The following is a 26,562-nucleotide window of genomic DNA, read 5'->3' on the forward strand; positions in this document are numbered from 1 at the left end:
GGACACTTTGCCTTTATCGTTAGCTTTGTGCGATGGGCTTGGAAGTTTCTACATTTGATTGGTTTGCTGCTTTTGACTTTCTGTGACAGGGTTTCTTTGTGTGGCCCTGCCTATCCTGGAACTTACTCTGTTGACCAGGCTGGCCTCTAACTCAGAGACCCTCTTTCCGTTGCCTCCCAAGGACTGGGATTTAGAGGGTGTACCATCTCTCTTGGCTTCACTAGTGTTTTCCTAAACACTGTATCCCTGTTCTTCTTTCAGCAAAGGTGTTAATATATTTTACTCCAAATGTTCCATTACTTTTTGTAATATAGTTGATATAATATTGGGCAATTTTTTTGTTTTGTTTTTGTTTTTTGTTTTTTTTGAAATCGTATGTAAAATTTCACTATGAGCTTACAGTAGTGTTCCAGTTTGCCTTTTATTGCTTTCATAAGGACCATGACCGAAAGCAAAATACACATACCAAAAGAATAAGTTTTTCAAAAACACAATAGGGCTGGAGAGATGGCTCAGTGTTAAGAGTACCCTTTATTCTTCCAGAGATCCTGAGTTCAATTCCCAGCACCCATATGGTGGCTCACAACCATCTATACTGTGATCTGGTGCCCTCTTGTGGCATGCAGGTATACATGGAGAAAGAGCACTCATAAATAAATAAATAAAACAAAAACCAAAACCAAACAAAAAAACCACATAATTTAGAATTAGATGAGTTATAAGGGGAATTTTTTACAATTAATATAAAATTTAAAAATGTTCCAAGATGTACTTGTATCAGACTTGAAGCATTTGAAACCAGGGAAATAATACTGATACTTCAAGTCCAACACCCACCACCCCCATTTTTTTTTTATAATGTGGTTAAGACAGAATTATATATTTTTATTTTAAGTGGTAGGTTTGAGGTACTGTGAAAGTAGTTCCAGAAATGCATCTTTTAAATTTCTTTAGTTAAAAAAAAATGTGTATAGGTGTTTTGCCAGCATGCTCAGTGTGGGCCTAGTCCTCCTAGAGTCCAGAAGATGTTATCTGATCTCAGAATTGGGAGTTTCAGATGGTTGTGAATTGCCCTGAGCATGCTGGGAACCGAATCTGGATCCTCTTCAAGAACAGTCAGTGTTATGTATATATGCTTGTTTGTTTTAAGATGGGGTCTCATTGGCTGGCCTGGAGCTTGCTATGTAGACCCAGGTGGCCCAGAGATTTGCCTCACCAGTGCTGGGATTAAAGGTGTGCTATCACACCCAGTTAGTCAGTGCTCCTAACTGCTAGAGCCATCTCTCTAAGCCACTAGAAGCAGTCTTATCTCAAAAGATGACAGAGCAACCGTGGCCCTCACATGTGATGGTTAGTGTCCTCACTTTGATAAGAATCACCAATGAAGTCAAGCCTCTAGGTACATCAGTGAGAGATTATTTAATATTTGGACCTGTCTCTGAGGAATTATGTTGATTACCTTAATTGAGGCAAAAATATCTATCTATCTATATATATATATATAAAGGTGGGTTACACTGCTCCCTAGACTTGGGTCCTGGGCCAAATAAGAAAGATAAAGCAGGCTGAGTCACAGATTCCCTGCTCTCAACCTTCATGATTTTGTATGTGACTTGACTGGCCACTTCAGGCATCTGCCATCTTCAGTTCTCCACCATGGTCAACTCAAAGAACTGTCACCAACCCTTCAGTTTCATTGCTTGGCAGGCTGTAGAAGATCCTACACAGTTTTGGAAGTTTGCAGTTGAGAAAAGCCATGGGCCTTAGGACCTAGGTAAAATATTAAGGCCTAAATGGAATGTTAATAAGGCCTAGGTAACTGTTACCTACCTGGCTAGCCTGCCATTATGAGAAAACCTTCTCATATGTTTCTGCTGTTACTAGGAAGGTTTCTACTGTCAAGATTGATTACATATTCTGTTATGTTCTGTGCCCGTGGAAACCAATCGTGATAGAAGTCAGTAGAACTGTTTTGTACAGTTACGCACTATAAGCTTGGACCCAAACAAGCTACCCAACGGCACTTCTTGCACCTATGTATAAGCTTTTATGGTATGTGCCTCTATAAGCTGCCCCTGGGATGGATCCCCAACTGCACCAATAGAAGAAACTATTTGGAATAAGACTTCCATTTTGAGTAGTGGTCGAGAAACTTTTAAGTTCCCAAGACCTTTCTGGGAACATCCTACTCAGCAGAAAGAGATGTGTATGTGGGTAACTGACATCCTGGTTGGCAGGTTAAGATGTGAATGCTAGACAAGTCCCATCCTGGTAGATAAGTTAAAACATGAATATTAATTAACAAGGCAAGTCCCCTGCCACAGTTGAATACCCTAACCAATGGGAGCAGGATAAGTGTACAACACAGACATGTTCCTAAGGAAATCCTCCTGTCCCTAAGTCCTGATTGGTGAAGTAACTTGGCACAGATGTTTAAGAATCTTTATTCTTACCGATAGTTTTGTTGTAGTTGTTGGGTTTTTGTTTGCTTGTTTGTGTTTAGACCAAGAGTCTCACTATGTAGCTAGCTTCCACCTCTTGTCTTAATTCTTCAAATAGCTAGAACTGCAGGCATGACTACCATGGCTGACTTTTTATGTTTTTGGTTTTGTTTGTGGATTTTGGACTTAAAAACCCTGTAGAATCTTAACTCAGGGTTCAGTTCCTGAGTCTGGGTCATGGCCTCGGTCAAGTCTAAGGATGTATGCTCAATAACCTATCCCTGTCTGACTGAGATAGGTGTTTGTGTGGCCTGTGAGTCGATTCCTGGACCCTTACATAAGGATGCCTCCCTAAGGATTTTATGCCTCTGTATTTCGAAGTTGCAAGATTCTGATTTCCTTGAAAATAGTTGAACTAATAAACAGAGTTTCCAGTAGTTAAAAGTAATGGGAATCTTTACTCTTACCGATAGTTTTGTTGTAGTTGTTGGGTTTTTGTTTGCTTGTTTGTGTTTAGACCAAGAGTCTCACTATGTAGCTAGCTTCCACCTCTTGTCTTAATTCTTCAAATAGCTAGAACTGCAGGCATGACTACCATGGCTGACTTTTAATGTTTTTGGTTTTGTTTTGTTTTTTAAAAGATTTATTTGTTTTTAATTTTTTTTTGTTTTTGTTTTTTGTTTTTTGAGACAGGGTTTCTCTGTATAGCCCTGGCTGTCCTGGAACTCACTTTGTAGTCCAGGCTGGCCTTGAACTCAGAAATCTGCCTGCCTCTGCCTCCCGAGTGCTGGGATTAAAGGTGTGCACCACCATGCCTGGCTGTTCTTAAATTTTATGTGTATATTCCTCCCTGAGTTTATGTATGCCAAATGTGTGCAGTGCCCTTGGAGGCCAAAAGAATGTATCAGACTGTGGAACTAGGGATACAGCAAGTTGTGAGCCGCTTGCTCATTGGTGGGTTCTGGGGAATGATGTTGGGCTCTCTGTAGGAGCAGTAAGCACTCCCATTGCTCCAGCCTCTAATGGAGTACCTCCTGGAACAAAGCCTACTGTCTGTTTGAGGTAGAAACATTTTCCTGGTAAGGCCGAGCTGTGTGCATGCACCCATATAGTCCTGGATAACTATATGGCTTCCATTTCTTGGTGTCTCCTTTAGCAAACCCTTTTGTTATACTGGCTGAGTATCTATCTCAAAGGCTGAATCCCCAAAGGCTACCAAATCTAGAAGCTTTTTAATGTTGACATGATCACCATAAATAGAAAATTCCATAAAATGTTCTTCCATGGCACACATTATTAACAAATTATAAGTGTCTGGGGTGAGCTCCGTGGTCAAGTACTTGCCTAGCATTTGTAAGGTTTTAGATTTGAGTGTATGTGACATAGCAAATTTTGTGTGTAGACTTGGATCCCATCTCTAAAGTGTATTATGGCACACGCCTTTAATCCTAGCACTTGGGAGGCAGAGACAGGAGGATTTCTGAGTTCGAGGCCTGCCTGGTCTACAAAGTGAGTTCCAGGACAGCCAGGACTATACAGAGAAACATTGTCTCAAAGAAAACCAAAACCAAAACCAAACCAAACCAAACCAAACAAAAAAGTGTATTATGTATTTTCAAATATCCTAAAGTCAACATTAATCTGTAATCTATAAAACTTTTGCTTCAGGAAGTGTGGGTAAGGGCTATTCAGAATTGTACTCAACAGAAGAACCAATAACTCGGACTTATTGTGATGATCCATATCAAATTAGGTTTTGTTTGGTCTAGGGCTTACATGGCCAGGAACCTTAGTTGAATCCTCAGCAATCAAAAAAATTATAGTTTTCTTAATTTTATCCTTGAGAACATATGCAAATCTCTTCCATTCCCCAAACGCAACAGTTTTTTTACCACGACCACAGACATATATCTCTACAAAATCTGTACAGTTGAGTTACTTGGGTCAGTCAGCCAATTCCGGAGAAGTCTATCAACAGATCTCATCGCAGACATTTAAGACAGATCCAACCAGTTCATTCCAGATAAAAGCAGTCACACTAGCTGTTTATAGACATCTTTTTAATGTTTTAGTTTAAAACATATCATCTTGGTAAAAGAGCAAAGGAAATTACATTTTAATGATAGCTTGAAATGGGTGTGCTATTCCTGATTTAGTTGTTTTTCAGGAAACAGACAATTGCATTGTTTTCATACATGACTTTTGGAACTGCTCAGTTAAATGCACATAATTAAATTAAATTAAATTTTCCTTACAAAAACACAACCATGTCATTTAAGGCAAAAAAAAAAAAAATGGGTTCTGGGGAATTAGCATCTGTGATAGCATCTGACTGGATGATCTGTTTGCCTGGGTTTCATCATTCTTTATAGTTCTTCTCTGGAAATAGGTATGATATATACCTAGTGTGTGCCTCAACTCCTCTATTAGGCTTTTTTGATTTTCATATTAAGAACCTTCCAGAAAAAAACAAAATACTAAAAGGCTGAGCCAATGGCAGGTCAGAAAAGCACCTAAGAACCCAAATTAAGTACTTAGAAAACCCAATAAAGCTCTTAAATTAAATGAATTTGCCATCTACAGATATTAATTTGGCTCAACAAGATGCAATCATTTAGATTAGACGTGGCAAACATGATTTAGGTAACTTCCTGCATGGGATGATTGCTCTTCTATATGAGCTCCACCAACCCTGTGGTTTGCGAAGGGCAGATGGGTTTGGGCTGAGAAAGCACAGGGTTATTCAGTGTGCTCCCCTTCCATCACCCCTGCCACTCTTTGGGGTGGAGCAATGGGTCTCTGCTAAGTGTAAATGGGAGACCCCTCCTCCGTTCCCCCAGAGCATGACATAATAGACATACCTCTGAAATGTACACACCCAAAACCTACCAACATCCAGGTGGTTTTGTGCTAGAATAAAGCAGACACAAATGGCTTCAATGTGCAGACATCATTCTCAATGTCATTCTTCACATTTTTGCTGTGCTTAAGACCGTAGGGACACGTTTAGGCTTTGTCTCTGAATCTTCAGCTTTCAGCTATGTTAGATGAACTGTACTGTGTTTGAGGCCCGAGGATGCCTAAGAAGAAGGGGTCCCTGATACATTCACAATTCTTGCTGCCAGTGGGGTTCAACCTGAGACAGTATCAGTGCTGTCTGGAAGCTGTCAGCTCCCTTCTCTTCCTCAGCCAGTATTTGGAGTGAGCCTTGTTCAGTGCCAGGCAGGTATCTCTGGCTTTTGTTCAATGGTGAGGGATGTGTTGTGGGTATACACACATGTGTATAATGTCCTTTGGAGGGTACATCATTCAGGTTGGTTGGAGACATACGTAAATAAAGTCATATAATAATTTAGTAGCATTCTGTTTGTAAAATGAGAAGAATAGCTTGAAAGGCTGAAGAACATTCCAATTTCAATGGAGTGTAAAATTCAGACTTTAAAGATGTTCTCATAGGTCAGAAGATCCTGAATGCTACACTCTAAGAGACCATATTAAGAGTCCAAGAAAGTTTTTGTTTGTCTTTTTTCAGACACTTCCCCCCTGCCCCCCCCCCCAACTTTTTTTTGAGACAGGGTCTCTCTGTTACCCTGGCTGGCCTGGAACACACCTTGTAGACCAGACTGGCCTTGAACTCACAAAGATCCACCCAACTTTCCTCTCAAATCCTGGGATTAGAGGTGTGCGACCACACCCTGCATGCGTCCTTGGGGGGGAGGAGGGAGAGAGAGAGAGAGAGAGAGAGAGAGAGAGAGAGAGAGAGAGAGAGAGAGAGAGAGAGAGGAAGACTTTAAATGACAAAGTTACTTAAAGGTTGGGAAGAAACAAAGGAAGAGAGAATTGGTTTGCTTGAGGGTGGAGGCTGGCTGAAACCTGGTGAAGTTTTAAAGCAAAATTGTGGTGTAGAGTTACCAGTTAGGGGAAAGAAAAGTAAGGGCGATGGTTCAGGGACAGCATTCTGTTGTGGGAGAGGCTGGTGGGTTTATAGGCTTCCTTGCTTCCATCAACCACTTGACATCCCTAGATTCTGCCCAGCTAAAAAGGTTGAAAAGGCCCCTACTCTCCCAACCCAGAACCCCCAGTACAAAAAGAAAAAAAAATCTTCTTTCAGGAATCTTTTTTTTTTTTTTTTTTTGGTTTTTCGAGACAGGGTTTCTCTGTGTAGCCCTGGCTGTCCTGGCACTCACTTTGTAGACCAGGCTGGCCTCGAACTCAGAAATCTGCCTGCCTCTGCCTCCCGAGTGCTGGGATTAAAGGCGTGCGCCACCACGCCTGGCTTCAGGAATCTTTTAGTTAAAGCTTATATAATTTAAATGGCAGTTATAGATCTTTCGTTAGCACCCCTCTCCTCCACTCTCTTTACACAGTCTTGCTGTATGAGCCAGGCTAGCCTTGAACTCATGATCCTCTATCTTCAGTTCCCCATCTCTATGATTACAGGTATGGGGTTGAATTCTAACAAGCATCCAGCATTACTTGCCTTTTGGGAAATACATTTTTAATAAATATACTTTTTTATTTGTTTCTTTTCCATCATGATACATGACTAACGAGTTCTGATCTGCAGACCCATCCAGTGCTATCTGGTTTGCAGTTATAAATATTCATAACCTGGAAACTGAGCCGGTAGTTTCTTATTTGGGATAACTTTGTTGGGAAGAATAGAAAAATGTTCACTATAGTATAAAAGTAAAGGAAGTTTCATTTTAGCCTTTCATATGCAAAATGTGCTACTTAATAGCAAAAGACACTCAGGGCATATTAAAAATAAATAGCTTGCAAAATTCTCTGCTATATAAGAATAAGGGATGTTTAGGTAGTTGGATTTTCTAGCAATATTTATTTTTCTAAGAAAATCTAGTTATTTCAAATTTTGGGCTCCTCTCCTCCTTGCCCATGGGGGTGGGGTGGGGATGGGGATGGGGATGTACTTCCTTTAATGTCACCCACCTGTGGTAACTGTGGAGTCTTTCCAAGTTGTTTTCCCCCAACCTCAAGTAGGAAACCCCTTCCCCAGGCCCTATACCTCTATGTCCACTACATGGGAATTGCTAGTAACCCTGGCCATTTGAGGGGACAGGGTGGGCAATCCTGTGGTTGTATCCTCACAGAGAGACCAGCCCCGTTGCACAGGCTGTTAAATCCACCAGTACTTCATATGCTTGTAGAGAGGTTGACCATTTTCAGAGTTGACTCCTCCATTAGAGACTATGTTGTCACAAAGTGGAAGATGCCGTAGGAAGGGGAGTCTCCTCCCCCACTGGCCCTCAATAACATTATCTGGCCATATTCTAATTGGAAAACATTCGCAGCATAAAGGACAACATGAAAACAATGTGCGAAACTGCTTGCCACATCGCTAAGTCACCAGAAGCACACAGATTGACATTCAAATTACATTGATGAAATGACTTAGGAGGAACGGGTTGGCAAAGGTTTCTTGAAATAAGCAGCCATTTCGGTTATATTCCAAATTCTGCTTTACTTTTGTTATTAGCAGCTGTTGATAGCCATTGTGTCTAAACATACATTATGGCCTAATTTTGAAAATGTACTTTGTATCTAGTCATAAAGCAGAAATGCCTGAAATTTGAAGGCGTTTACTTTCACAATTTCAAAACACAGCGTCAACTCTTGCAATTGAACTAATATCCCGGCATCTTCACACACCCCATAGCATCAGCAGCGACTGTTGGCTTGGGATTTTAGACTCAAGGTACGTTATTAAATGCATGGATTAATGTCGATGTACCTTGGAATTTCTGCCACCCCTAAACATGCATTTTCATGCAATTAAAAGATAACAGGCTTATAAATGGCCTTTCGCGTTCTTCCTGACTCTTGTGCGATTTCAACTCTATAGACGGGCTTCCAGAGAACTTCATGCAGTGATATGTATGGCTAAAAGAACAGCTATGCTTAGAAAGGAAACAAAGAGCTTAGTTCAGTTTGACGTGAGGCAAACTGAGGGCGTCTGTACTGTCTCCTGTCTTACAAATGTTCTGAGATGACCGTGACCTTCCAGTCCTTAGAGAGTCTGATGAGAAAGCAGCTTCCCCCGCAGGCGGTGGGGTGCCGTCAAAAGTATCTGTCTCTGTCTCTTCGGCACCGACCTCCTCATCAGTTATAAACAATTTGGATTCTCTCCACTTGGGATAAAAATCTTGGCTGCCTCGAGAGCCACTTGACTCGCTGCCTGAAAACTGTAAGTTCAGTTCTTCTGTCGACCTGATCAGGTTTTGTACAGACAGAGATTTGCCCAAGTCCTTGGGCACCATGGGGCGGACAGACAACAGACTTTCTCCTCCCATGTCGAAACTTTTCCTCAGGGAACGGTCCTTGGTCAGGTTTGACTGTGCAAACTGAACACTTTCCTTGGAGGCAACAAGGCAGGTGGTGACATCAGAAATACTCTCTTGTAAGCCGGTGGGGTTTGAGAGCAGAGGTTCTGGCCTGGACAAGTGCTTGATGGCCGAGAGAGGAGGTGGGATCTGTAAAGTTGTTGGGGCTGCTGGCTTGGGTGCGGCGCTTATTTGGTTTGCAATGTTATTGGTGGCCACCACGGAGGAGCCGTCGTTTTGACTCATGGGCACCTGGGTAGCTTGGCTGTGCATAGTAGGGCTAAGCGCATAGAAAGTCTGAGCACTGAACTCATTTGGCGTTAGGATGAACTGCAGGCCTCTTGAGATGTTGGCACTGGCTGACCTCGTTAAACAGCCGCTGTTTTGTGCTGAGCCAGACAGGTCTTTGCTATCCACAGGACTTTGATAGTCAGAGGTCTGTTCACATTCAAAAGGCGGGATCTGAAAGGATGCCAGAGTGAGGGCGGAGGCAGAGCCTTTCCGGAGGACCTGTTGATAGATATCCAGCAGGCAGTCCAGCTTGGATTCGATGGACTGGACCTGGAAGCGGAGAGAATAGTTAGACACCAGTACACACTCTTATGAGGAACTGACTTGACTTTTTGGTGCTGAAAGGTGAAATAAAATTGGATTGACAGAGTAAAATAACTACTATGAAGGCCGCTCCAGTTGTAACTCTTACGGAGTGTCGTGCTCGCTGGTTGTGACAGTGCCACAGGAGGAAAAGGAGGGCGTTACTTTGGCATTTATGGGACCCTCTGTGCACCCTCCTCTCTTCTCTTTAAAACTTTAAATAGAGTTTTTACATTTATTTATTTATTTATTTATTTATTTATTTATTTATTAAATCAATTTAGTACCATTGAAATGCAACCTCAAGATGATTTTCAATCATCGAGACTTTCTTTGCGTTACTGCTTGCTTTCCTTTCTGGGATGCTAGTGAAGTTTAGTGAAACCTTAGACTATCATGAAATCAGGAAACTTAAGGATCAATCAAATTTAAAGTGAAAGCCAGACTTGGTGGTGCACATCCTTAATCCTAGCACTTGAGAGACAGGAGCAGGTGGGTAGCTAAGTGGTCAAGGCCTGCCTGATCTGTGTAGTGACTTCCAGCCAGAGGTGTATAGTGAGACCTTGTCCCCCCAAGCCCCGAAATAAAGAAAATAAATAAAATGAATTCCATTGAGAAGACTCTTTGAGAAGATACAGTATCAGGGTTAACAAATAACCAATGTTTGCCACAGTTATGGTGGAGATTTTAAAATCTTGTTTTAAATGAAGGAAACTAAAGGAGACACCATGAAAATAAAATATGGCTGACTTTTGCTTTTTTAACCTTTGAAATTCTTTAGTTGCTTTCAGATAAGTATTAACTGACAAGATAAAAGATTCTTTTTTTTCTTTTTCTCTTTCTTTCTTTCTTTCTTTCTTTCTTTCTTTCTTTCTTTCTTTCTTTCTTTCTTTCTTTCTTTCTTTCTTTCTTTCCTTCCTTCTTTTCGAGACAGTGTTTTTTATGTATAGCCCTGGCTGTCCTGGAACTCACTTTGTAGACCAGGCTGGCCTTGAACTCAGAAATCTGCCTGCCTCTGCCTCCCAAGCGCTGGGATTAAAGGCATGAGTCACTATCGCCCGGCTAAGATAAAAGTTTCTTTTGTTTTCTTTTTTTTAGAAACTTTGCTCCCTCTGGTCCACTCTGCTCACTCTGTCCCGAAGATTTATTTATTATTATACATAAGTACACTGTAGCTGAGTTCAGATGCACCAGAAGAGGGAGTCTAATCTCATTATGGGTGGTTGCTGTGATTTGAACTCAGGACCTTTGGAAGAGCAGTCAGTGCTCTTAACCGCTGAGCCATCTCGCCAGCCCAAGATAAAAGTGGCAATCCAAAGGTGTTTTAAAGAACACTGTCTATTCATAAGGCAATTAGATACTCTCCATTTCATTCTTAAAACATATACTGATCATTAGGAGGCCAGGCATGGTGACACAGGCCTTTAATACCAGCATTGGGGAGGCAGAGGCAGGCGAATCTCTGTTAGTTCAAGGCCAGCCTAGCCTAGAGTGAGTTCCAGGATAGCCAGAGCTCTGTAGAGAGACTCTGTCTCAAAAAACAAACAAGAATTAAGTTCAGGAGGTGGAGAGAGAGCTCAGGTTAAGGGCACTGATAAGGACCAGGAGTGTGATACCCAGCACCCACAGCTGGGCATGGCCGCTCACACCATTCACAACTCCAGTTCTAGGAGATCCAACAGCTTCTTCTGACCTTGGGCACTAAAGTTCAAGCACAGACATATATGCAGACCAAACACTCACACACATAAGATAAAATTTAAAACGATTAGCGTGAATATTAACACTGAAGTTGCATATACTCTGCTGTGATGAATGAATCCCAGCTGAAAGTGGGGCTGAGCCCTACCTGCTTTTCAACCTTCACAACCCGGGCGAGCATGCTGGGGTCATCTGTTGTCTCGTGTTCTGCTGTTATTTTCTCTCGGCTCTTCTTATCTGACGTCATTTGTCCTTTTCCAAGAATTTGATCAACACTGCCAGACAAAGAAGATTTCTGGTTATAGGCACTAAATGTGTGTGTGTGTGTGTGTGTGTGTGTATGTGTGTGTGTGTGTTTGTGTGTGTGTGTGTGTCTGCTACTTGTGTGCGGGTCCCTTTGGAGGAGTCAGATTCTCTGAGAGCTGGGGTTCCATGCAGTTGTGGACCACCTAACATTGGTGCTGGGATTTGAACTCAGGTCCTCTGGAAGAGCAGCAAGTGTTCTTAGCTAAGGCACCTCTCCAGCCCCTGATGGTTCTCTTAACACAGCATTACATATGATCACATATGAAGTCACGTAGGAAGGAGTGTCTAGAGGAAAACTGTCCAAACAAAATAACGTCTCCCTTGGACCAGTTAGTTCTGAGTTCTACCATAAAAGCCATGAAATCGTAATTCTGATTATTTTACACTGATAGAACAGGTTCAGTGAGGATTTGTTTGATACCTGATATGTGGATAATAAGCAGGTAAGGAAGCTATGTTTTTTTTGTAAAGTGTTCTACTGAGCTGCCGCGTTAGCCTATCATTAACATTGACTGATTAGCCAGTGCCAAGGATACTACGTGTTACAAACTATACTGACTAGTCAATAGTCAGGTCAACCCTACAAGGTACCACTAACATTCTCTCCATTTACGAAAAGAAGAATACAATCTATGTTAAAAGGCAACCATCCTGTGGCCTACCGAAAAAGAATCAGAACTACAGAATTGAAAGGTTTTGTGTATTGTAGGAAATACCAGATAGTTTCCATGCCCATTGCTTACCGTGTCTGAAGGCTTTTTATTCTACAAAGCATGTCCAGGTGACCAGCAGAGTATTGTTCAATGACATCTTTTACGTCATATGGGCGTAATGTTTCCTTAAACTTCCGCTTTGCAACATGAAACTTCATAATTCTGTATCAATACATATTGAATATTATTTCCCACAACTTTGTCAAAATAAGTTACTATACATTTGTCAGCAAACACAACAACAAAAATAAATCTCCTAGTGTACAGACCCACAATCCCACTTACTCTAGAGGCCAAGGCAGAAAGACTGCGAGCTCAGAACCTGCCTTGCTTACATGGCCAGCTTGGAAAACTTAGCAACATCCTGTCTCAGGATGAAAAAAGACCAAAGATACAACTCAGTGTTAGGAGATTTGCTTAGCATATGCAACGCTGCCCTAGGTTGTTAAATATATACACATATGAAACTCCTGGAAGCAAAAATCATGTATTAAATTATTTTATGCTCCTACAGTAATGCAGTACAAAAGCCAGAGTTTAAAGAGGGCATTATTAAGAATATTTCATGTGAGACACACAGCACAGCAACACACACTATGAAAGAAACTAAATATTAAGTGTTACATCTGTTTAATACCCATTGAAATCTCCAATTAAAACTATAGTCAAATGCAATTCTTTGTTGTGGCCTCCCTTCTCCCTTCTCCGCCCCTAAGAGCAAACAGGTGGTACTGCTAATCTCCCTCCCAAGGACATCCCAGCATGTGGCTTTTCAGTCTAAGATAAGATTTAGATTTACCAGGAGAGCTAGGGAAGTAGAAATTTCATATATATTTACAGAGATTAGTTCTTATTTTGATAGAGATGGGCTTAGTCCCTTAGCTGGCCTCTGGCTTTTCACCCTTGCTGTTACTGCAAGGTGTCCTTAGTTCCTCAGGCTACTGGGAATAACAGGTATGAAGAGGAAAGACCTTCAGCTCCTATTTTAACCAAAATTAATGGTGTTAATACTGACATAATTCTTGTCTAGGCCTTGCTAAATCTGAGGTTGACAAGTCTCATAGAGACCGCGCATAACTCAGAAATGCGCTACTGATTCATAATCATATGAATACAGTATGGGTACCGCTTGGCGCAGGAGATTACTGCGGAGGGAAGGTCCAGCTTGACCATTTCTGAGTTCCCTGTGCAACACACCTGATTTGAAAGAGGTTGGTATCTGACTCCAGCTAAAAACCAAAAATACTTAAGGCTCTGCCTCCCCTCCCCAAAAGATACCAAGAGCCACAGATGTGAGTTGTTATAATGCTCACGGGAGGAATCAGGTCAATGTCCACCCAAGTCAAGGTTAAAGGCCCACTCATCTATGGATGAAAAAAATCATTTGATCACCTCTGTTAAGCATTGCCTATTTAAACTTAATTAATAGGGGGGAGAGAGGTTGGAGACCTTGCTGTCGTAAGGGCAGGCCCTTCACTGCCTCCCACCCAAATAAAAAGCCAACTGGCCTTGTACTAAAGAGCTGGTCTTACCCCCTTCTCACTGTTTCCCCTGCCTGTCACCCAAAATTGCGGAGGATTATCAGCTCAGTGTTATTCTAAATTTGTTTAGTTAAACTCAGCCAGGGTTCCAACGCCCTACTTAAAATGCAAACAGGTAGCTACCTATTCAGCACTAATTAGCATTATAAAGTCAGAGCCTACAGCCCAGCGCTGCTATTCCGTCAGTGCTTTTAAGACAGTCTTAGCCAGATACAGTTTACCATTAGAAAAGTTAGGGAATCCCACGGAAACAGGTTTTTTCTTTAGCCCTAAGAACTCAGGCAGACCAGCACTCGGGAGGCAGAGGCAGGCGGATTTCTGAGTTCGAGGCCAGCCTGGTCTACAAAGTGAGCTCCAGGACAGCCAGGGCTATACAGAGAAACCCTGTCTCGAAAAACCAAAAAAAAAAAAAAAAAAAAAAAGAACTCAGGCAGAACTATTGAACATAGATAATTTTTCTGCCTCAGGCCACCCCCTTTTTTATTTTTGTTTTGTTAACTAATGGGAGGAAATGTGGCCTCCCTTCCCCCAGCCTGGAACCTGCTTGCTCAAGGGTGGAGCTACCGGCTCATTCGTCCTGCCACGCCCACTGCTGGAACCTGCCTTTGCTGCCTGGAGGCACACACGTGTTCGTCCTGCTACTGGACCCTGAGTTACTTGGCGGGATATTGGGTTCCCTCCCCCTTCCTTTATAACTGAGTGTCTGGAAATAGTAAAATTGAGCTTTGATCAGGATGTTGTCTTAGCTCCATTGTTTCTTCCGCCCCGTCTAGATTCCTCTCTTTTCAGCCTGAACTGCCATTCTCAGTTGAACCGTTCGTGTTGTGGACTGCGGGCAGGCCGCAACACTTTGTGACCATGGACATTCAAGATACGTTAAGATCAAAATATAAGATCTTAAAACTAGAGCATCCTGGAGAGATGATGCATTTATGAAAACTGTTTGCCATACAAGGATGAGAAAACCTGGGTTTGGATCTCTGGCATTCATGTAAAGATACTGGTTCTGGTGGTATACACCTGTAGTCTCAATGCTGGGGGAGTGGAGGCGGCTGGATTCCTGGGGCTGACTTACCGGCCAGCATAGCTAGATTGGCAAGAGTCAGGATTAGTGAGAGATTCTATCTCAAAAGATAGGGTGGAAGTTGAGGAAAGCATTTGATCTGAACTTTATGTGCACTCACATGCACATCTGTACACACACATACATGCCCACATAGGTACATACACACAGTGAGACAAACACACACACACACACACACACACACACACACACACACACACACCACTCTCAAGCAAGCCTTCCTCCATAAACAGAATAGTTGTCCAAGTGGTCTTTTATGAAATTACATCTTCCTTCCTCCCTTCCTTCTCTCCCTCCCTTCTTCCCTTCCTTCCCCCACTCTCTCCTTCTTTCTATTTTTCTTTCTTTCTGCATACATATATGCCACAATCACACGTGGAGTTAGAACACAACCTAAAGCAGTCCATTCTCTCTTCCAATCATGTGGATCCCAGGGGTCAAATTTAGGTTGTCAGGCTAGGTTGCAAGCATCTTTATCTGCTCCTTGTATGCATTATTGAGATGCAAGTATGTTTGCAAATCTCAAAATAATGCATACTAGTTTTGAATTTGTAAAAATTTCCGTAAACTATTTCTGCATACAGTTTTGGATTCCCTAGCCACTTTTTCTTTTTAAGCACAATTATCAATGAAACTTGGATGTAAACATTTTTTTAAGGGATATGAGTTCATTCATTACAAAGCTCAAATTAGCACGAGCCCCAGATTTTAAAGTAGTATTTCACCAGTCACTTTCATGATGCCATCAAGTAGCTCATTTGGTTTGGTAATTAGTGACTGCAATAGTGTCATAAAGCGCCTGCTAAAGGCAAAGGAGTGTGACATTTTAATTAATCTGTGCAGCCTCATAGGTGGTAAATGTTAAACCTGATGGTGTTTTTCAACTATTAAATAGCTCACTGATCTCTATTACAAAAGTCATGGATTCCAGACAGGGAACTGGGCTCTGTTCTAAAAACTAAAATTTATGATTCTTTGGTCAAAAGTGGAAAGATTAGAATTTAGAGAGAAAATATCTATTACCTATCTGAAGTGATAGGTTAGCTGACTGAATCCAATTTGTTTAGTAGTTTAAAAAAACCCCAACTCTATCTTCTAATTGTATCTTTAACCTCAAATTATTTATATCCTAATCACTCATCCACAACATCCCAGCTCTTTACCATATTTTTCAACATCAATATTCTTATTCAGAAAAGGGATTCTGTGTTTGTTTCTTTTCCTCCTCCTCCTCTTCCTTCCTTCTCCTCTGCTTCCACCTTTTATCTTTTTAAATTTTATTTATTTATTTATTTGCTTGTTTGTTTGTCTTTTCATAACACAACTTCTCTGTAAAAGCCCTGGGTGCCCTGGAACTCACTTTGAAAACCAGGCTGGTCTTGAACTCACAGAGATCAGCATGCCTTCAGCCTCCAGAGTGCTGGGATTAAAGGCGTGTGCTCTATCATACTCAGTAATCTGTTTGTTTGTTTATTTTCTTAAAACCATTTAGGCAAGATTTTTCAGTAAAAAGTAAAGAACGTCTGGCGCTGGGAAACCCTGGTTTTGAAGGTCTGAGTCTAGATGCCTAGTATTCACATACAAACTGAGGCACAGCTGGGGTTCCAGGTTCAGTGAGAGATCCTGCCTCAAAAAGCAAATCAGTAGAGGAAGCCATCAAATGTCAATCTCTGACCTCCACCTACACATACCCCTCTATGTAGCCACTCACATGAACATGTATACATACACGTGTATGCATAATGCATTCATTATGCCTTAGCTTCAACAGGATTGGAAGAGCTGGTCTGTATTTTGTGAAGCAGAAATACAAAGATCTTAGACTGACTTCCTCACCTCCCCCAAATAAGCAACCAGTACACAGCAAAGCACGATCCCACTCAGGTTTTCCTGGTTCCTGCCTTATACCTTAACCTCCCATGCTGACAGTGATGATCACTGGGGTGTTCCAAACTGTGTCTGTATCTCCATTGCAGTGACCTGGATGTGAGCATTCAATATGATCTCCTGGATGCTCAGCTGGATGGTAAGGGTACAAGGTTGAACAAGACATAGACAGCTCTTGCCCTCTTCGATGGCTCTCTAATAGTCCCACCTTTCTAGATGTCTCACAAGGCGCTAAGCAGTTTTATCTGCACCACACCACTTCAAAACTAACAACTCCCCACCTCGCTCTTGGAGTCAGGGGAGAGCTAGAGTTGGAGTAACCCAGTCCAAGGTCATTCACCTGTTAAGTGGTAAGTTATTGTGGATGCCAAGGCTCACGGTCTAGCAATCCAGAGAGCTCCCTCACAGGGAGGATCGGAGGCAAGCAGCTTCATAACTGCAACGCAGATAGTCAAGGCTAGTCATGTGACCTCTGACACTCACACAAGTGAATCTACAGCAACATCCACAGCTTCATCCATCTTCATCTCAAAAATTTCCTTCTTTCCCTAACCCTACTGATTGCAATATTTTCCTTTTAAACAAATGCAGGGGTTGCCCACTTATTTATATCTCCATTTTAGTATACACACAATATTCTTGATGTGGTCTGACATTTTACTTTTTACTTTGAAATGTATTATCTCCCAGAGAGCAGAGATTAGGCCATTTTCTGGTTACCTGGGGGATCAAATGAAGTTCAAGGCTTAATAATTTAAACCATAGGAAGAAATGAGATTGTTGAAAATTAAGGGAATAACTTTTTTTTTTTTTTTTTTTGGTGTTCCCTGGTAACCCTGCCTGTCCTGGAACTCACTCTGTAGAGCATGCTGACCTGGAACTCACAGAGATCTGCCTACCTTTGCCTCCTGAGTGCTGGGATTAAAGGCATGTGCCACCACATCTACCTTGAGGGAAATGTCTTAAGAAAAGCTATTCAACCAGCACTCGGGAGGCAGAGGCAGGCGGATTTCTGAGTTCGAGGCCAGCCTGGTCTACAAAGTGAGTGCCAGGACAGCCAGGGCTACACAGAGAAACCCTGTCTCGAAAAACCAAAAAAAAAAAAAAAAAAAAAGAAAAGCTATTCAATTATGAATTTGAGAGGTCTTTCCATTATTCACTGACTTGCCTTTCCAAGAGCATTGTATTTAAGATACGAAGATGACTTTTATCTGTCAGAATAAGAGAAGGAAGAGAGATCTGGAGTTTGTGAAGTTCTGGGTTGGTGGGTAGAGGGTGAAAGCTGATTTTGTGTCTGGGGCTAGCCTGCAAATTCTGTCTTAACTCTCTCTACATAGGTGGGTGTAAATACAGAGAAACTTAAAAACCCAGATAAAGGGCAAGAAGTAATTCTAGGTGAAAGGGTAGCAGGTGAAAGTCATGTGTCCTGCAGGTCCTATGGTTTCTGTCCGAAACACAAACTCCTGGAGAAAACAGACAGACATGCAGCTATGACCCAGTGACCCTGAATTTGCACCAAATGAACTTGGGGTTAGAGTTTTGACTTAGCTGTTGTTTCCCATCCCTGCTTTAGATAGGAACTATGAGGGATGGCCAAGAAACCAGGAATAAATGGACATCTATGAAATGGGTTGTCAAAGAGGTCAAAGACTTTGGGGGCCTCTTCCTTGTTTACCAAAAGAAGTGGTGATAGTTTGTGCATTATCTAGGGGTGGGGGAAATGTTTGGGGACATTGCCCCAGGGTAAAATTAGAGCCTTTAAAATATATTTAATAATTAGGGTGATGATAGTATTAGACTGTACTTCTTAATACACTCGGAGAGAGGTGTATAATTGTTTTGCAGATAAGGACCCGTAGTACAAAGAGAGGCCAAGTCGCTTGGCCCATACTTAAAGAACTATCAAGCATGGGATAGAAAATGAGTCAGCTTGACTCCAGAGTTAAGCCCTTAATTATTATAGTCTCCTACTGTCTTAATACTTTGGTACTTTGATGTACTAGGGCCTTTTTCAGTCACATAACAGGCTTAATAAACCTTTGCCAAGTGAATGGCCTATTCTTAATTGCAATTCCCGGCAGGCCTTTGGGGACAAAGAAAAGGCTGAGAAGTCAGTTATACTTAGTGGAGACTCTTCACACGGATGAGCTGTATCACAGGGCTAATGCAACACACCAGATTCCTCAGGTCAGTCTCTTTGGATGCTGTTGGTAATCAAAGGAGTGGAAAAATGATCCTGTTGAACAAAACTGATGTACTCCAGTACTACCACTAGAGGGTGCTGAAGATTCACATCAGATTCTGAATTGGCACCTCCTCCAGAAACTGGAGAAGCCTGCTCACACATTTTCTGAGAACTAAGGAACTACAGCAAAGTTAAACTCTGGGTAGAATATGTCTATAAATACACACAAACACATGTGTGCTTCTGAGGATCTAAGGAAATGTGGGTGCATTTGTTGTGTTGCCACAAGTTATAAAATCTCACAAGAGTCTCCTTCCAGTAGCTCTAAATCAGGGTGAAGATATGAATATGCAGCGAGAAGAATCCTGGGAAAACAGAAGCAGCAGTGACTATTGCTGCCACCAACAGATGGATGGCCCGGCCAGCAGCCAAACCGTGTGTGGGGCAGAGAGGGCCCAACTGACTGTGAACTGAAGAGGCGTTTGATTGACTGTGAAGAGAGCACTATTACCCAAGCTTGGCTGCTCTTCGGAATCACCCAGGGAGCTTGGGCTCTGACTCTAATTCTGATTTAATTGGTCTGGGATACGACCCAGAGATTTTTGAATCTTTCTCCTCTTATTTTGAGACAGAGTTTCACCATGTTGCCCATGCTGGATTTAAATTCTGAGACTCAAGTGGCCTGAGTACCTGGAAATACAGGCTGTGTAGCTGCCACACTAGACTAGGCATCAATACATACATATGCACACACACACACACACACACACACACACTTTACTTTGTAGTGCTATGGATTAAATCCAAGGATTTATGAATACCAGGAAATTGCTTTTTAGAGCTACACTCTAAGCCTCAGAGATTTCATGACAACCTTGGTCTTGTTTGCCTGCTGTTGTGATAAACACCTGCTTGGATAGGAAATGGATAATTTCACCTTCTAGTCCAGCACTGAAGGAAGCCAGTGTAAGACACAAGCCCCTTCAGCCACAGCACTTTCGGACTAGAAAGGCAGCTGGCAAGCAGACAGAAGGCGGTAGCTGGCAAGCAGACAGGAGGCAGCTGGGAGCACAGGTCAATATGAGAGTGCAGAGATGGAGTGTTGAGCTAGACTGCAGAAAACAGTAGCACATGGTTTCTGGAGGTAACAGCCTGTCACAGGGATCCTGTATGTCCACCTCTAAGGCATCTGATCATATATTCCACTGTCTCTAAAATACATGTGCGGTTCCTCTCTGGATATTCTTCCTAATTTGTCTTGGATTCCTGAGGTCCTATGCTCAGCTCTTTTGTATGTCACAGCCTTTCTTCTGAGTTCAGAAAACTCCATTTTCTGATGTTTCAGTTGCCATGAGAAATGCAGCCTCTAATAACTTTAAAATCAAGGATCCAGGGTGGTCGTGGCATATGCTTGTAGGCAAGCAGATCTCTGTGAGTTCAAGGTCATCCTGGTCTACAATGTTCCAGGATAGCCAGGCCTACACAATGAAACCCTGTCTCGATAATAAAATAAATACAAAGAAAGAAGTCGCAAGGACCCCATCCTGGTGTGGTGATGCTTAATCCTTGAGTGATAGAGACAATGGGTTGACAACCCAAGCCTACCCCAAGCTCTCAATCTTTAGACCTTAACTCAAGTTTGGTAGTATTCATGGAGCACACCGAATAGGCAACCAGGTCAGCATGATTTGGTAATTTTTGCTCTTCTTGTAAGCATATGTGTTGTTATTCATTATGGTATTTAGTGATATTGTTTTTCTGTTAATGTATAGACATAATCAACAATATATACTTGTATTTGTAGGCTAAGTATTTGATTTTTTTGAAGGTCCTGTAAAACAAATTATAGAAAGATTCCCCTAAGACTTCCCTACTCTTCTTTCATCTCAGGCTGGGGTTCTAGTTACTAGGGAAGGCTCAGAGACCTTAGATGGCCTGACTCAGTCTGTCTGCCTTTCTCTTTCTTTTTAGCTTTTGAAAAATATATTTAATGTATGTAAACATTTTGCCAGAATGTATGCATGTGTACTTTGTGTATGCCTGGGGCCTGTGGGAGGTTAGAAGAGGTTACCAGTCTCTCTGGAATTGGAGTTATGGGTAGTTATGAGCCACCACGTAGCTGCTGGATACTGAACATAAGTCTTCTGCAAAGAAGGCTCTTAGCCAACAAGTAATCTCTCGAGTCCCACTTTTTAGTAGAGATATACAAACTGGCTTCACTTGTATATAGTCTGTTTAGTGTTCTCAGTAGAGGGTGTAAGCAGGTTGTGGTGGTTCAAATATGCTTGGCCCATGGGAAGTGGCACTATTGGGAGGTGTGGCCTTGTTAGAGGATGTGTGTCACTGTGGGATTGGGACTTTGAGGTCTCATATAAGTGTGCAAGTCTAGCCAGTGGATCCAGAGTTTCCTTCTGGCTGACTACAGAAGACGGTCTCCTCCTGGCTGCCTGTGGATCAGGATGTAGAACTCTCCACTCCTCCAGTACCATGTCTGTCTGCACGCTGCCATTCTTTCTGCGATGATGATAATGGACTAAACCTTTGAAACTGTAAGTTAGCCCCAATTAATATTTGCCTCTCAGTAGGAGAGGATGCACCTAGCCCTGCAGAGACTTGATGTGGCAGGGTAGGAGCTATTCTCAGAGGAGAAGGGATGGGTAATGGAGGAAAGAATTGTACTGGGAGGGGGCCTAATGATGAAGATATAAAATGAATAAATAAATTAATGGAATGAAAGAATTGCCTTAGTCATGGTGTCTCTTAAAAGCAATGAAACCTTAACTAATGCACAAGTATACCAGTTGGCTGGCTTAGAACATGTTTCCATTTCTGTCAAAAGAGTCCTCCTTTGTTTTTTTTTTAGGGAGGGTATCTTTGTGTATCTCTTGACATCCTGGAACTCACTATGTAGACCAGGTTAGCCTTGAGCTCATAGAGATCTGCCTACCTCTATCTCCTGGGCACTGGGATTAAAGGCAAGTGCCACCATGCCTGGCCTAAATTATTATTGTTCTCTAGCTGAAAGTCTACAGAGAATGCTCTGAAGGCTTGGTGAATTTTCTTAAGAAAGGTAGTAAAACTCAAGAAAAATCTTGTAGATCTAATAGTTAACTTGCATTACAAGGTCTGCTTAACCTTGGTATGGTATCTAAATATGGGGACTTGTCTTTCTAGGAGAATACAATTCTGCATAAACTTTAAAACGTGAAAAGACTAAGTAAAAACGTGCTCACACACTCTATTGTCCTTAAATCACTTTGTTCCAGCAACAAAAAGAGGCTCAGTTTAAATTATAACCAAATAAAATGTTAAAAAAAATCTCTGCATGCTATCACACTGTGCCTCCATTAGGAGCAGTAGTTTAATTCGGCCTCAATAAAAATTTGGCCACAAGTAATTATCTTCAAAACAAAACCAAAGAATATCCTAGGGAATACATTAGCTGATTTTAAAAACATGTGCTAAATGATCCTTACAACATTCTTCTGGCAGCACCCTTTACTGGAGAATGGCTGTCAAGAATGTCTTAATAGAGACTGAGAAACAATGAGCCACTACCTCTGTTAAAATAACAGAGAAAAGAAAACATCAGCAAGATTAACAGCTCATGATGATTAAACAGCCTGTAGACTTACAAACAACATCAACAAGCACAAAGACAAGTAGAGCCTTTTCTCTGTGGAGTATTTGTATCTGAAATACAAAGTGCGACTTCAGAAGGACCCGCAGTCTAGATTGCATTAGAGGAAGGGGCATGTATGTCTCTTTGCACAGGTCGAGCAGAAAGAAGACTAGAAGACTGTCATGTCATCTAGGGTGACAGTGGGGTCTGATTTGCATATCCACTTCAGAAAGTTTGACAGGCCATCACAGGCCTTCAGTGGCTGCTCAGATGTGAGCTATTTTAGAGGAGCTGAGTCTTCGCTAGTCACAAAGAATTTCTTGACACCCTTGTTCATATTAGAGTCAGAGATTCCAATATTGTGTTTTAAGAAGTGCTTTGCTTGCTATCTGACTTCAAACCTTTTCCTCTATATTCCCCACTCCAGGGTCTTAACGCCGATGGACACTTTCCAAGGACCTTCTTCCTTCATCTTTCTGAGCTCATTTAGTGCATTTGACCTCTGTCTTCTGCTCAAGCTAGTTCCCCCAGGTCATCTTCGGCTACACCTCCATCTGTCTGTCAGTATCTGCCTGTCCACTTGGAGCTTTTCCCTTTTATTCTTTGAGGCTCCCTGAATGATTTCAAGCATTGGAATCTATGTAGACCATTTTATTTATTTTTTTACTTCCTGGGATAAGACATCAGTAAGACAGTTGTCACTCTGCTGATGGGTACCATGTTTGTCTCCATTCCTTTTGTTTTGTTTTGTTTTGTTTTGTTTTGTTTTGTTTTGTTTTGTTTTGCTTTGCTTTGCTTACTATTCCACAGATCCAGAGAGAGAGTCACTCTGCTCCTGAGCTCCACTGGCACTTTAAATTCAATAGTTGCTTCTCTTAAGCCAAGCATACTGTGATGTTTAATATGCTAGGCCCAGGGAATGGCACTATTAGAAGGTTTGGCCCTGTTAGTGTGGCTTTGTTGGAGTAGGTGTGGCACTGTGGGTGTGGGCTTTAAGACCCTCATCGGAGCTGCCTGGAAGCCAGTATTCTGCTAGCAGCCTTCAGATGAAGATGTAGAACTCTCAGTTCCTCCTGTACCATGCTTGCCTGGATGCTGCCATGTTCCTGCCTTGATGATACTGGACTGAAATTCTGAACCTGTAAGCCAGCCCCAATTAAATGTTGTCTTTCTAAGAGTTGCCTTGGTCATGGTGTCTGTTCACAGCAGTAAAACCCTGACTAAGACAGTCACCATTCTCCATTCTTCCTATTTCTCACCCATCCTTCCCTACATTCTGTAACTTATATTCTTTTTGTTTTTTTTTTTTTTTGTTTTGTTTGTTTGTTTGTTTGTTTTTGATTTTTTTTGAGACAGGGTTTCTCTGTATAGCCCTGGCTGTCCTGGAACTCACTTTGTAGACCAGGCTGGCCTCGAACTCAGAAATCTGCCTGCCTCTGCCTCCCAAGCTGGGATTAACGGCGTGCACCACCATGCCCGGCTTGTAACTTATATTCTTTTGTTTGGTTTTAATACACAGTTTGACTATCTAACCCTAACTGTCTCTGACCTGATTCTCTTGAGTGCTAGGATTTCCCAGCGTGTATATGATACTTGACAAGTACTAACACTCGCGTGCATGATTCATTGTGCATGTGTAAGGAAGCCAGAGGTTGGAGTTGGGGATGATCCTTGATCCTGCTACATTTTTATTGAGGCAAGGTCACTGCTTGAACTCAAGGTTCAGTGATCCAGTTGGTTTAATTAGCAGATGTGTCCTGAGTTGTGTCCCCTGTTTCTGCCTTTTGAGCATAAAGATTATAGGTGGCTTGACCCTCCTGCCTGGTTTTTAATATAGGTTCTTGGTTTTTAATGTGCTGTGATGTTAATGTATGTATATATAAAATAAAATATTATATTAATATAATATATATTATATATTAATAATAAATGTATGATTATATGTATGTATATGTATGTATATACATATGTGTATAAAAGCATTATAGGATCTTTTCAAACTTCAGAATAAAGCACCCATCAGATGAACTTGCTTCTGTATTTAAAAACTCCTCACATTTCCTACTCTTTAAAATAGTTCAGGCTCCATCTTCAGTTTTAATGAACTTTCCTGGTTTGCCCCCCTCTATTAACACATACCCTTTCTAATGCCGCTTCTGCATTTTCTCACAATTGCAGCTCACCAGTGTTCAATATCCTTCCCCTTAAATAACCTTGTACCTACAGATCATCTAGCTTTCTTTGTTGCACCCTTCTCTGATTGCCATAGCCTGTAGACTTGTAGATTTATGCAAGATCCAACTATCCTGCTCAACATCATGAGTGACTGCATTTTTCTTGTTGGACCTCATGACTGTAAGCAGGGATCTGTCTCCCTTGTTAATGTTTATCCCTGTGCCTGGGGCACAGTAGTAGCTCAGCTCATATTTTTAGAGTGTAAATACCAACTCCTTGGGAAGAAATACAAAGAGTCAGTAACTAGACCTCTGCAAAAGAGAGAGAAGCCACTGCTAATCCTTATCTCTGCTTCTTCTTTCTCTTCTCCCTCTCCTTCTTCTGCTCTTCTCCCCTCTCTTCTTTCTTCTTATTTTCCTCTTCCATATAATCCAGATCGACACTGAAACTGCTGTTTTTCTTCTTTAGCCTCCTGAATGCTGGAGTTGCAGGCCACTACACCTAACTTTATACTTCTTTTGTTGTTGTTGTTTTTAGATTTTTAAAAAGATGTATTAATTATATTTATATGAGTACATTGTAGCTGTTTTCATACACACCAGAAGAGGGCACCAGATCTCATTATGGGTGGTTGTGAGCCACCAAGTGGTTGCTGGGCATTGAACTCAGGACCTCTGGAAGAGCAGTCAGTGTTCTTAACCACTAAACCATCTCTCCAGCCCAACTTTATATTATATTTCTCTCTCTCTCTCTCTCTCTCTCTCTCTCTCTCTCTCTCTCTCTCTCTCTCTCTCTCTCTCTCTCTCTCCCTCTCTCCCTCTCTTTCTCTCTCTCTCTGTGATAAGGCTGGATATAGGCTGCCCTATCCCCTTAAATTTCTCTAGCAGCCAGCCTGGTAGGGCAATGATGTTGGATGGATGATCTATTATGCTGCCTGAATACAGTCAGCTAAAGAATTCTTTGAGGGGCTAGAGGTGTAGTTCAATGGTAGAGGGCTTGCTTGTCTGACTATGCACATGGCCTTGGGTTGCAGCCTGAGTATTGCAAAAGAATATACAAAAAGAGAGTTTTTTTCAGTTTCCCCTCTTGATTTGATTATTCCACTTGATTCTTTAAACAACTGGCTTGACTTGGGATATAGAAGGTTGCCTGTAGGGAAACCTAACAGGCACAGTAACTCTTGCATATAAATATTAGGAGAAATCAGGAACATAGTAAAATTTGTAGCTTCTCTTGCAGTTTTTCACAATAATGAGCATTTGGATTGGCTTTAATTATCTTTAGTAGGAAAAAATGTTGAACAGTAGTCTCATTCAGACTTTGCTTTGTGGTCCTGGGGATCAGTTCCAGGAGGTTCGAACATGTTAGGCGGGCACTCTGCCACTGAGATAATTATGTGAAAAGACACAAACTTTCTGCATATATAAAACCAGCTTATGCACGAACGATGGTCACTGAGGATCTCATTAAGAGCTACTCTCACGCTAGATGTAGTAATTCTATGACAAGCACAACAGTAAGAAGCATAAAAACACCACATTGCCTAGTGAGTAAAGCATGCTCCCAAATGCATGATTCTTCAAATAATACTGCACGTTGCCTTGGTGTGTATATCTGAGCAATAACCTAGTCTAGTGCAAGTGCACGCAAATAAGCTATACAACTTCTCCCCCCTGCCCAGGCTTTAGAGCTTTATTGTAGAAAGGCAGGGAGAAAGAGAGAAGGTAGAAAGAGAGAGAGGCCAGCCATCACCATGTGGAGAGAGAGAGAGAGAGAGAGAGAGAGAGAGAGAGAGAGAGAGAGAGAGAGAGAGAGAGAGAGGAGAGGAGAGACAGAGAAAGGAGAGAGAGAGAGACAGAGAGAGACAGAGAGAGAGAAAAAGGAGAGAGAGAGAGAAGGGAAAGAGAAAAGAGAGAGAGAAAGGAGAGGGGGGAGAGAGAGTGAGAGAGCTAGAGAGGAGAGTAAGAAAGGT

At 41.8% G+C, this 26,562-nt stretch overlaps 1 protein-coding gene across 3 annotated transcripts in view; it reads right to left on the reverse strand.

Moving 5' to 3' along the window:
- Positions 1–4,496: 4,496 nt before the first annotated feature.
- The window catches only part of Kcnq5 (potassium voltage-gated channel subfamily Q member 5), a 611,319-nt gene continuing 589,253 nt past the window's right edge, over positions 4,497–26,562 (reverse strand). For all 3 annotated transcript variants that reach the window (XM_085835922.1, XM_085835940.1, XM_085835933.1), the window contains 3 exons: positions 12,127–12,258; positions 11,226–11,352; positions 4,497–9,343 (listed from right to left, as the gene is read on the reverse strand). In XM_085835922.1, the coding sequence (XP_085692048.1) occupies positions 8,381–9,343; positions 11,226–11,352; positions 12,127–12,258 (1,222 nt within the window). In that variant the 3' untranslated portion in view covers positions 4,497–8,380. The remainder of the gene's footprint in view (positions 9,344–11,225; positions 11,353–12,126; positions 12,259–26,562) is intronic.

This window comes from Mus caroli, unplaced genomic scaffold (assembly GCF_978045245.1).
Source record: "Mus caroli unplaced genomic scaffold, Mus_caroli_1 scaffold_1, whole genome shotgun sequence".
Taxonomy (NCBI): domain Eukaryota; kingdom Metazoa; phylum Chordata; class Mammalia; order Rodentia; family Muridae; genus Mus; species Mus caroli.